Raw genomic sequence first — 13,362 nt, 5'->3', positions numbered from 1 at the left:
CCAAAAATTCTGAATGGCACTACAACTGCGCTTGTCACCTTGAGACATAACATGTTAAGTCTCATTTGCCCAGTAATTTCATTAGCTATGGCGCCCTTTAGACCGAAACACAGTAATTCTTACACATTACTACTGCACGGCATAAATAGGCACCTTTGCCATAATTTTGCCGGCATCCTGTGCAAAGGAGCCTCTCACTGGTGATAATAATGGTGATATACTTACTAATTACTGTTTATAGAGCTATTTGCTAAATGCTTCTCCTAAAACGGACATTAAACATAGTCGAATAATTTCAATAGTTGTTTCAGGGTTATACATTCACACGCTTTTAGAAACACTAATGAGTTTTGCATGACGAAGATGGGAGAAATTCTAAATAAGCCATTAATATTACGCTCGAAAGCGCCTCAACAAACGGTAATTATTGTAAAAACTATTTGCATACGAGTACTCTGTGAGTGTGATTATAAATGCATTTGACCGTGTAATACACAAGTACACGATAAAATATACACATTTACATCTGCAGATTGCAATTTATTGTGCATGTATTTAAATTAGCATTAGATGTGTGTATCCTACGTGGAATGGTGGGAAAAGTTTTCCAACAAGTGTAAAACTTGTGCTTAAAAAAATGCGTATATAGTGTCATCTTCTCTGATTAATTAGTTCGGGAAATGGTTGAAGTTTGATAAAAATTAATCTTAATAAATTATTTATTAATTAAGTTGAACAGACAGAGCTAAGTGGATATTTTTAAATATATTAAACTATCCGTTCCCGCCCGCTTGGCTGGGCAATTTTAAAAGGATATAAATTGAATTGTATTCGTCATATTACAAATACAATAAAAAAATAGCCATAAACCATCTAGGATAAATTTCGCATCGAATAGTGGTAGTTTCATGCCGATACGATCAGTGGTTTAGGCGTGATTGAGTCTCAAACAAAGACTATTTTCATTATATATATTATATTATATAGATGAATTAAAGTCTACATTTATCTGAATAACCTACAAACTGAAATTTCTTTTGTTTATAACACGCAAACTTTTTGGGTGCGTGAACGTTAAGAATTTACAAAAAAAAACATTTCACATAAAGAGTTCTATTATTACCATGGAACTGATAATTAAATTTGATATTTAACTTGCATAAATACATATATGTTTTGTTATAATTAATATATTAAAGATTAAGTTTTATAAAAAATTAACTTGTCTAATAAATAAATAAATGATGCCTACGTCAAATATACTGAAGGTTTCACTTTTAAGCAAATGGTACTAAAATCTATCAAAGGTTGATATTATGTTATAAAAAACCTTCAAATTAAATTACGTATTGATTTTTCTACAATTTTCAATTTACTAATAAAAACTAATTGGACGCCAGTAAAAATTTCATTGCTATTATGCAACAGTGCTAACGACATTTATGTAACGCTTTTGAGCAAAACTGTTATTTGATAAAGATTACACAACATAAAAGGTTACCTATAGTTGTTAACTTTGATCGTTATTGGCTACATATGGCTTGCTTGTTAGAAGTTTGCGTATTATATGCTTATCTTTAGGAAATTGGAAGAAAAGGCCTAACGTATCAAATATAATATTAAGTTTATTCAATCTAAGATAAGATCAGTTGGCTACGATTTTCAGCCAAAATCGGGGTAAACATGGAATCCCAATTTTCTATAATAATTGTAGTTCCTGAAAAACGTTCCAAGCCACAAACGCCAGATTTTAAAGAAATTGAGTTTAATGTTTAATAGATATTAGTGTATTCCATACTTGTGGGTTGGGCTACTAAGTCATGATGTCATTTAAAGAGTGCTAGTAGGGCTGCCATTTTTTGTCAGTCCGTTAATATGAATCACGTGACCAGTTTTGTGTTCTTAAATCAATTTCGACATGATTGTGGTTTGGAACGTGCTTCTGGAATTACGTCCAACTGAACAGAAAGATTACGGGCTATCCGCACAAATGTGAAGTAGGTCGACAATGCTTAGCAATACTTAGTGTTAGTACCGGAAAAACTTAATCTTCGTGACTATCAACTGTAGCCATAGGCCATATTATCTGCTAATTGCTTGCCACACTTCAAACATTAAAACAAATATAAATACGTTCAACACTATTTGTGTCATAACAAAAAAGTTAAACATGTTTTAAACACTTGTTTTAAAAAAGTTCTATTACAAATCTGTGTCTTTCTTTTGTATAGCTTTCAACAATCTTTAGACAATGCTTATGTTGAAACACGATTCGAAGCCTGAGTATAGTGTGTCTAACGGAATGATCATATTCTTAAGGAATCTTCCTCATGCTTAAGGAATCTTTCCTATCACATCACATAATCTAAATTTTAGATTATATGATGACACATAGATGACAGCTGATAAAAATTGCGTTTCGTTCCTTTTATTGTTCCTGTATACTTCAGTTTATGTGGTGCTTAATGACATTTAGTTAAACACAAGCTAAATACTGTTTTGTAATATAAAAAGACTCCATTTTAGACGTCGTTATTGTTAGCTCACTGGCTTTGTTATAGTTACGTCACTGTATAACAAAACAAGTGTTTTAGCCATGTTTAATTTTTTTTTTTTGTAATAACACCGTATATATATCACGGACTAGTAAAAAAATAAGGAGTCCGTGTCACCTGACATAACAGTGTAGCACCAAAACAAGCCGATTTATGTGTAAATATATAGCCCCACGCACACACTTACACTACTACAGGCCGATAGGCGGCCATTATGAGAATTGTCATCGTCTGTGGCAGATCAGTTTGCGTCTCAATAAAATATTTTAAAAATGCCGTAGTACGTTGTGAAAAAGTGTAAAAACGATACTATATAAGTATTATGGCCTCAAATACTGATATGATTATTTAAGGGAGAAAAAATTGTGTAACTAGTATCCCCCGTAACCGCACACACACTAGCATAAAGGTGCTTCACTTACTAATATCACGGCGCGGAGTCCTTCTTTTTTACTCGTCCGTGATATATATATATATAAAACAGTTCGTACATTTACGATTTTCTGATGTAGGTATGCTGCGAAAGTTCGCAGTTACCTTTTTGCAGAGGCTTTAAATCAAGGTGTAGACTGTAGGAACACAAATAGGAAATCAATTGGCAGCTTTTCCGTTTCGTCTGTACGCAGTGCACGGAGCTCAAATAGAACGCTTCCCGGGCATTTGCTTGTTGGATCCCGGCATTACTTAGATAAAAATTAAAATTTTAAAGCTTTCTTATTTCTTAGGACAATAACGTTACCGAATCCAACAACACAGTATTTCGATGAATAATACTTAACATTACATTCGAATTAACAATGTCGTAAAATAACACGTAAAGCAAACTATAGAGACGCGATGTCTGCCACTGTTTAGTAAGGACCGACTTTAATATCTTTAACGGCCGTTCCCAATATACTATCTACAGAGCATATCTAATGAGCTGTCAATAAACTGAAACTGTCCCAATATACCCGATAAGTCATTCCTATCTCCTTATATTGGGACGCGTGAATTGCAATTTCCATACAAACTTTTATCGCTGGTAAGCTATACGTCATCCCATTGATACACAGCGTGTACGGATAAGGTGAGTTATCGTCGATAAGTTTATTGGGACAGAAAAGTCAACGATAGTTACGATTTTTATCTCAAGTAAGAGATAGACTGAATATTGGGAATGGCCGTAAGGCACATGTTCCACTGACAGCGATGATAAGAAGCGACTAGAGAAACTTGTTAGCGTCTCTAGAGTCTAGTTCCAATAGCACCTTGTTAGAACGCCGACGGGATAGTCCTCGTTCTATAATAATTTTCACACCACTCACAAACTTACACATACACACACACACACAGATACGTGTATCTCTCTTGAAACCAAAAGTCCTACGGTCTTTTAGATTATATGTAATATTAGACCGTGAATTATCTTTTCTCCTTAGCACGTAGATAATCTCCAAGGATCCTTACGAGAAGCCCTGAGCCTGTGAGCTTTCAATTTTGCCTCCACGGCCCCGCCCAACTTTGCTGAAAAAGTTGTTGGGTTACCAGCATAGATGAGGTTTTTAGTCGGTACTGGATTTCGATCTGAGTACGAAATATTGGCTCTGTCATCACGGCCTAAATACGTAAATGTACTTAGTGCAATGCTGGTAATTCTTCTTTCGGTACATTTTCGCCAGCGGTGGGGCAATTGACTTAATGTAGTTCTTTAAGCTCAATGTTATATTGACCTAGTAACTACTATATAGCAGGAACCAGCTTTCTTTACTCAAACAGAGCACGATTTCGTGACATTGTAAGTGTTGATTTAGCACGGACCATTTCCTTTCCAAGAAGAACGCGTTACGCATGCGCAAGAAATTGTTATGGGTAATGTATATTTAGTATCTGCTTCTTGGCACTTTAAATCTTTTTCGAGCAGAACATAGAATAAAATATAACATAGAATAACAATACCGTTCTACTTATGTCACGTGTACATAAAATATAGAAAAAAGCAAATTCATAATAACAATTTATAATATTTAATATACTACTTATATTTATAATTGTGTGTAATTTCCTCCTATATAAGCCTAAGCTTCTCTTATAGCCCATAGCTACACCCACAACAAGCTACGCCCACACAAGTAAAACATTGTAATTATTATGACGGGTATCACGATATATATTTTATTAATTTGATGCCGATATTTCGATCCAATTGCATGAATCGCGGCGGAACTGCGGAGGCGGCGAGAAACTCTTGACACATTGACACTTGACACTAATAGTACATCAATCTCTCCACGTGGCGCCTAGTTCGTTTTGCTCTTTGATACCCTAATTCACGACACACACTACTGACGACGTCCATACTTTCGGATCTTTTTGTTTCATTTGTACTGCATAGTGAGACCACGGGATTCCTGTTTGCGCTAGCCTAAAAACATCCTCCCTATTAAAATTGTTAGAATACTTTTTAATTTCTATAGCTTCTCTCACAAGACGTGGGATATATTGGCGTTCAGCAGAAATCACTCGTAGTTTGTAAGTAAAAACAAGTAAGACAGTATTAAATGCAAAAATATTTTTATGATTATTTAACCATAAATTAATTAAGGATTAATAACTTCTTTGTGGGCCCTTATTTTAACAGGTCTTCTGTGTGCGTCGAACTATTTTTTTTAGGGCTTCTGTAGCGGCACCTTTTTGTAATAGGACACTCCATTATATCATTTGTTGTACAAGTATTCACGTAAACAGATAAATCATGTGTTAAAATCGTAACAAATAAATACATAATTAGAAATTTTGTGTTAAAACTACGAATTTAAATATAAAAAGTCATAATGGCATAATTTAAGGGAAAATTTTTATTATTTCAAAGCGTAAATTTAAGATGTAGGTAAGTACTATGTAACATTGCTTCAGCATTTTTGTCGTAAAATGGCAAACAAGGCATGGAACCAGTTTTAAATTTAATGGGTATTAAGGCTGGGGACCGAGCCAACGTCCTTGAGGAATCGAGCGGAGCTAGGTTACATCTCTCGCACAAGATCGCCATAGTTTTAATTCATAATTAGAAGCATTTTTTATTTATTACAAACATAATACAATTATCTTTACAAAACTATGTCATGTTAAATAGTATTGGTGTACAATTAATAAATTGTCGTACAATTTTTATTTTTATTTATTGCTTAGAATGGCTCCAACTGTAAAAGTTAGGGGTATTTTGGTGAATTTTTCGCACTGTCTATAAATAATCGAAATTTAAAGAAAAAATTAATTTACTTCTCATATTTTGTAGATATAGGTACTATTATTTTTGTATAAAGATAATCTTTATATAAACCGTCAACAAATCAATTTTCAAGGAACAAGTTTCAATTATCGCGCTATTTTGGCTACTTCTTGGGATACCGGCCTTAATGATGAAAACCGGTAAGTACTTACTTATTTCGGAGTGTAATCGATAAGTTAGTAAGTTGGTAACCTACCTCCCAAATGCTTAACGTTCAATTGTTGAGTGAATATAACAAAAATTGTAATTATGCTCCGTCAAATGACTCTGCGAAGAAGATAGGTGGAAAAACAGTTATTAAGTGGTTTATTGAACTTAAATAGCCAAAAAACGTAATATAGTTACAAAAAGTAGAACAGTATCATTATTATGCTTAAACGGTTTTGATTTTTTTGCTTTCCAAGATTTGCTGGCAACGTAAAAACAAGCATCGAATGAATGAAATGTCCTCATACAAATGAAACACGGAGCTGATAACCCTGTGATTTATATCCAATAAAACTGTATGTATAATCAGAACGCGGCTTTAAATCACCAACTGACAACGATATCTCAAGTTTTTGTATCATTACAGATAGTACATTAACCTTTTTGCAAAGTCGGCGAGAAGCGGATGCGAACCGAGGAAGCATTTTCACGGATAAATTATTATAAATTGACTTGCTAGTGTACCCGATACTTGGCTCACGCAAAGGTTGATGCGAGTGGAAGAAGAGGGAAACATCCAGCTTACATCCAGGGAAGTATGTCATGGCTGTTGCAAATGACGATGAGTATATACATCTTTGTCAGAGACGTGATTTTATACAGGAAGTTAAGTATACTCTCGTTTATTTAAAAGAGTGGCAATAAGTTTCTTGCCTCTTCTTCTCATTAAAGCTCAACCCGTTTTTTTTTTCAAGAAAACTGGTCATTCATGAGGGTCATTTTCTTGATCTACATGAATAAAGTGATTTTGATTATATATATAATGATTATTTAAGAAATAAATATGCAGACGACCGATGACCTTGCTCGGATTTTTAAGAATGTACAAAACTTGAACAAAAAAAAAACTAATAGGACATCTGGTTTCGAACCGGGGTCTTCTGCTTTCCGGATCACCAAATGTCCCATCTGAGCTATAATAGTCTTGTATATAGTGGCGAAATTTACCTGTTTCTCATTCAAACATGGATAAAACCATTTTTTTTAAATTGAAACCTAGCTAGATCGATTTATCACCCCCGAAATCCCCTGCATACTTAATTTTATGAAAATCGTTGCCGTTTCCGAGATTCAGATTATATATATATACAAGAATTGCTCGTTTAAAGATATAAGATATAAGTTGCTATATCAACTATCCAGCCCATCATATAATATGTTCTTTGATATTGATTATGTTCATAACAATCGATAAAAAAATAAAAAAAATAAACTATTAAGTATTTGTTTTGTTTTACACACGAAGTCGTAGTAGAACTGGAAAAAAATAAATAATATAGAGTAATGTTATTGTTATGTGTGTCATGGTTTCTGTCTGTTTACATAATAATTGTGAACAAAAGCAGCTAAATGTCACCGACCAGCGACCAGCGACCAGCGACCCGGTTGACAACTATATTGTCATGGTGCCAAGTTTAGCGTTCCGCTCATAATTGACTGTACAACATCTACATGATCATTGAACACTAGCGGCCTTACAAATAAACTTCGTATAATATTAGCTGTTTAAGCTGATTCCTGCCGCCGAATTCCACCTTCGCACGACACGCCACAAGTTAGGATATCATCCCCACCATCTGGATGTGTGGCGGTCACAGTGCGGTTTTCAAGCAGCTTTCTTCCACGTACTTCAAAGCTGTGGAATGAGCTTCCTTGTGCGGTGTTTCCGGGACGATACGACATGGGTACCTTCAAAAAAAAGCGCGTGCACCTTCCTTAAAGGCCGGCAACGCTCCTGTGATTCCTCTGGTGTTGCAAGAGTTTGTGGGCGGCGGTGATCACTTAACAATATGTGACCCGTACACTCGTTTGTCCTCCTATTCCATAAAAAAAAAATGCAAAATGTTTACAATATCGTTGACAAGATTGTCAATTCAATGATCATTCTGAATGTGAAGCAGCCTTGCAAATAAACGCGGGAAACGTTAAACGTCCGATTAAACCAATCGTAAGCAAAATGTCTATTAACTTTATGCCAATTTTATTTGTAAGGCCGTAGCTGTTCCACCGCGTAAGAATAATAAATTTAAATCATAGAATACCTGTTATGTATTTAGATTTCTCTTTAGAATTACTAAGATTCTTTACTATCTTTTTAGAAAGGCATAAAAGGCATTTATTTTGATTCCTTTAGAATTCCTTTTGATGTCATTTCTAACACTACCACCGCTTCGGAAACAAATGGCGCTCTGAGAGAAAAGAAGCGGCGTAGAACATTGTATTACATTCTCACTGTGCTATACGCGAGTGGTGGCGCCCACAATATGCTGTAGTTTCCGTCTAGACCTAGATGGTGGCCTCAAAAGACCCTATCAATAATACTTAACAACCGCACATTCCATCATTGTAGTAACATACAATTTCAAATATTTTTATTCAAAATAGAATTCAAAATCACTTTTTGAACGTCAAAAACTACCACTCAATCGAACAAGTGTGCCTTAGACCTGAGAAGAACGGCCGCAAGAAAACACAGTGGACTTTTCTTTTTAATAAAATAGATAGTAGGACATGGGTAGATAGTATTTCAGTAATGGATTTTACTCCTAAATTTCACTCAATCAAAGCCAGAAAATCTTCAGTAGATCGTCCAGTTTAGTTTAAGTATTTACATTTCCTAAATAATATTATTATACTTATACGAAGGGGAGTATTAATCACGCTTTCACGTTCAACGCTTCACAATTTTTGAAGTAAAACCTTCTTTAACGGCGTTGAGCACTTTTCTTGGGATCGGTATAAAATGTTAAACTCGTGTCAGGACACGTGACCTGATCGAAAATGCGTAAGACAGTCGTTGATATTATGGATGAAAGTCGATTTTTCAGAGAGATAAACTTTTTAATGTAAAATAGTAATTGTCATTTTTGCGTACGACAGCGGAATAAATGAATACTGTATTTAACCACATAAATTCTAGTACTTTTGTACTGATAAATAAAGCAATTCGTGCGAAATTATTCCCTTACCATTCCACAATATTCAAAAATGCATAACGATAATGTTCAAAAGAAGTAATATTATTCTAAAAAAGCAATTTTTAATCTTTACTAAAATAAATTTAATTAGTACCTACTCAAATTGATTAAAAGCAATGAAATTAGAATTTATATTATCAGCTACTAATTTACTAATGATCTCTTATCAGCACGTCTCGAGTAATCAGTAATCATTATATATTTAAAAACTTAGAGTATTCAACAAAGGAGATGCCATGCATGGTGCATGGTGCTAGTTGCACGTGACAAAAAGTAAACGAAATGAATATATTGAGGCAGTGCAAAAAAGCATTGCATGTATGACGATTCTGTATAAAATAGTTATTGATAAGTCAAATAAAACTTTGACTATTTAATTTATAATAAAAAAAAATAACAATAAAATAAAGACTATACGATCCAATTATACGCATAAATATAATTATGTATTCGCAAAGATTTAATGATACCTTAATAATGATGATTTAATATTAACTCTACTTTTGCTTGCTCGGACATACAGTTACATTGACATTGTAGTTTCAAAGGGATTGATCTGGAAAGACGACGAAGCGTCGTGTTATTTTTTACTGAAAAACCAATGAATATTCCTACTAATAATATTATAAATGTGAATGTTAGTTTGTTTGATATGCTTTAACGCCCAAACCACAGAACCGATTTGCATGAAATTGAGTACAGAGATTGACAAGAGCTTGGGAAAGGACATAGGCCTTTTATCGCGCATAAAACTTCGTCAGGATAACACCATGAAAAATGTATTTAAGCAATTAATAAATATTTGTTCAAGCGTTTTTAAAATTTAGACCTGTATGGGGTGATAGGCATAGCCTGTACAGTAGGTACAGGCTATGCCTATCACCAAAAAGTGGGTACAAAACAATGATAATTATATTGAATACAATAATATATTTACTTAAACATACAAACATACATATAAAAATCCATGACTCGGAAACAAACATCCATATTCATCATAAAAATGTTTGCACATAACGGGATTCGAACCCGGGACCTCTAGCTCAGTAGGCAGGGTCACTAACCACGGCTATATTTGTCATCAAAGGAGTAAAAGAAGTGTTTTTCTTATTTTATTAGTAGAGAAATTCTAGCATTCTCCCCTGGTTTAATACTTTAAGCGAAAAAGCAACCAATAAAGATAACAAAAAATAGTGTCATGATATTCTTATCTACGCAAAGGTATGAAATAATGTCTTATCTCTCTTTGTGTTCAATTGAGAGCAGATGGGTTTTAAGATATTTCGTAATTCATTGTTTTTCCTGTAATAAGAAGTGGAGATTTATTTAATTGAGCACGTTCTCGCAAGAAAACCTGATGAAAATGAAGCCACAACCTGAGAGTTGAACTAAGCATACAAGATTTTATGACGATACGTCACTCGAACGGTTAGCTCAGTTGGTTAGAGCACTGGCACGGAACGCCAGAGGTCGTGGGTTCGAGTCCCGCATTGTTCATAAAAAAAATCTAAATTTTATTTTGTGTATCTTGCTTGTATGTAGACGGAACCCTTTGTGGGTCGGTCCCACTTGCGCTTGATCAGTTTTTATACATAAACAAGTGTATGATAATGAAATATTTTAACCAGCGCCTAAAGAATATGATCGCGGTGTCATAACACCCAGTTTTTAAGTTATATTGCTGATATGAATCACCTTATCTCTTATGTAAACATGAGTAATAGAGAAACTGTATTTTTGCCATTTCCGGTTTTTACAATGGTAAATAGTTGGACGTCACGGAGGCTGTATGAACACAACCTGTTTCATTGGAATTTATGTCAGGTAAATAAATAAATGCGAAAACATAACCTACATTTGGGGAAACGACAGTGCAAAGTGAAAGTTTAGTGGACATTTTTCGAAACTTTTGAACTTTCCTCGAAGAGTGAAAATTAAGGAAGTCGAAAATTAGCTTGTTATAAGTTAGTTATTTGGTGGTGTTATTATGGTTTATGTGGCGGTTTGGTGATGTACCGTTGAAACTTTGAACGGTATTTTTATCTTTATGAGGGAAAGACGGTCATTGCCGATAACCAGCGAAGTGGCGCTGAAGAGTGAGAAAGATGGAGGCAGGGGGTTGGTTGTGAACTCTGTGTTGTGTGGTGTCGTGGATGAACTGTCGAACGGAAGGAGCGGGCGCCGCGGGTCGTGGGTTCGACACGCGGTCATGGGCGTCCTCAGGTGGAAGGATTTGACAGGAGTGAGGACCAGTACTCCTACTGAACAGAAAGTCAGTAATATGTCGGACTCGAGTGTCCGCGTAAGCGGACGCCCCATACCGACTAAAACCTCCTCTGTGCTGTTAGCAGCCCTGGCTTTCACAGCGAAGTAGGACGTGGGCCGTGGAGGCCGCAAAGACTACGCAACAACAGTCGCGGGGCGTCTCCTAAGGAGACTCGAACCTCAGACCGGCTGTGTGCTTGTGGGAAGGAGAGAGAATGAAAATGAAAATGAAGATGAAAAGTAGAATAGCTTTTATGTCAAGGTCTGTCAATTTAAGTTTCTAAGAAATTTTATTAATACTAAGTAATTTATACCTTTCTTATATTGATTTGGGTTTTGATACCTATATTATATCAGTGGGAGGCTCCTTTGCACAGGATGCCGGCTAGATTATGGGTATCACAAGCTAGTGAAATTTCCGGGCAAATGAGACTTAATACCAATTATCTTATGTCTCAAGGTAACGAACGCAATTGTAGTGCCCCTCAGAACTTTTGTATTTTTCAAGAATCCTGAACGGCAGTGCATTCTAATGTGCAGGGGGTATCAGTTACCATCAGCTGAACGTCCTGCTCATCTCATCCCTCATTTTCATAAAAAAATCCAGGCCAATGAAATGCAAAAGGCCGAATTAACTATCGAAACAATACCTTGGAAAAAAAATTAACCTAAGACCTGCCCATCACAGTTCCAATATGATAAATCAGAACGCATCACAAAATTATGGAAGGCGTAGCGTAATGCTATACGACCCTAAGGCATAACACTATTGTACTAAGGTTAAATATGATTTGATTATTGTAATCAAGTGTTTGAGATTGACAGACGGTGTCAGGTTAGTAAGAGTCCAGTTGATCACTTTTGGTTGCACTCAGTTGTAACGAGCTCAAACTGACCTCTTTCTGTTCAGTAGGAGTACTGGTCCTCACTCCTGTCAAATCCTTCCACCTGAGGACGCCCATGACCGCGTGTCGAACCCACGACCCGCGGCGCCCGCTCCTTCCGTTCGACAGTTCATCCACGACACCACACAACACAGAGTTCACAACCAACCCCCTGCCTCCATCTTTCTCACTCTTCAGCGCCACTTCGCTGGTTATCGGCAATGACCGTCTTTCCCTCATAAAGATAAAAATACCGTTCAAAGTTTCAACGGTACATCACCAAACCGCTACATAAACCATAATAACACCACCAAATAACTAACTTATAACAAGCTAATTTTCGACTTCCTTAATTTTCACTCTTCGAGGAAAGTTCAAAAGTTTCGAAAAATGTCCACTAAACTTTCACTTTGCACTGTCGTTTCCCCAAATGTAGGTTATGTTTTCGCATTTATTTATTTACCTGACATAATCACACTTGTAACAATATAAAACGATCACACAACTAATTGCCATACAAATCTATTTTAGTTAATCGAAATACTTTTTTATTACGAGACTTTCGTTCGCGTAAATATCAAGATCCCAAATACGTCTGCACGCAACTGTATTCGAAAACCGAATGAAAATTGAAATAGCGCGCGCGTGCCGCTATTCACAAATCAAGTCGTTCCATGGCATCGTAAAGACGTTGTGTCCCTTTCTCGTTATCTGTGATTCTTAAGGTGCGACAAGGAAAAGTGTCTTTCTCTCGTAACGGATAAAACAGCTGGTGAATGTGACAAACTACTAAATAAAATTGGCAAGTTCAAATAAGGCTCAAACTGTTTGCACGTAAATTATTAAACTATTACTTAGATATTTTTTTAATGAGTGAATAGAAGAGCAAGACGTTCACCTGATTGTACGTGATACGCCCTGCACAATGCACTACCGCTACAGTTTAAAATCTAATAGCCTAAACACATGGTCGGTTTTGGTCTGGCAAAACAAGATGCTGGTGTGGTACGTACCTACCATCAGTCCAGCAAACCGTGCTATGAAGTCGTCTACAGAAAAATCCATACTTATAGTTGATGATTTGAGTTAGTAAGTCTTTTATTGGGCGATGTATATATTTCTACAATATGATCACAGAAAATGTACAAAACAAGTATTACGAAATTTAAAAGAATTGTTAAATACTTTTGTGTGGGAAATTTTAC

The 13,362-nt window shown here is 35.5% G+C and overlaps 1 protein-coding gene across 1 annotated transcript in view; it reads right to left on the bottom strand.

The window, feature by feature from the left end:
• Positions 1–12,765, bottom strand: part of LOC126965942 (rap1 GTPase-activating protein 1-like) — a 127,337-nt gene extending 114,572 nt beyond the window's left edge. The window contains exon 1 of the mRNA XM_050809755.1: positions 12,170–12,765. Coding sequence (XP_050665712.1) covers positions 12,170–12,397 — 228 coding nt within the window. The 5' untranslated portion in view covers positions 12,398–12,765. The remainder of the gene's footprint in view (positions 1–12,169) is intronic.
• Between the last annotated feature and the right edge of the window lie 597 nt (positions 12,766–13,362).

This window comes from Leptidea sinapis, chromosome 9 (genome assembly GCF_905404315.1).
Source record: "Leptidea sinapis chromosome 9, ilLepSina1.1, whole genome shotgun sequence".
NCBI classification, from domain to species: Eukaryota; Metazoa; Arthropoda; class Insecta; order Lepidoptera; family Pieridae; genus Leptidea; species Leptidea sinapis.
The sequence above is the reverse complement of the archived record's forward strand: the minus strand, read 5'-3'. Positions and strand labels throughout refer to the sequence as shown.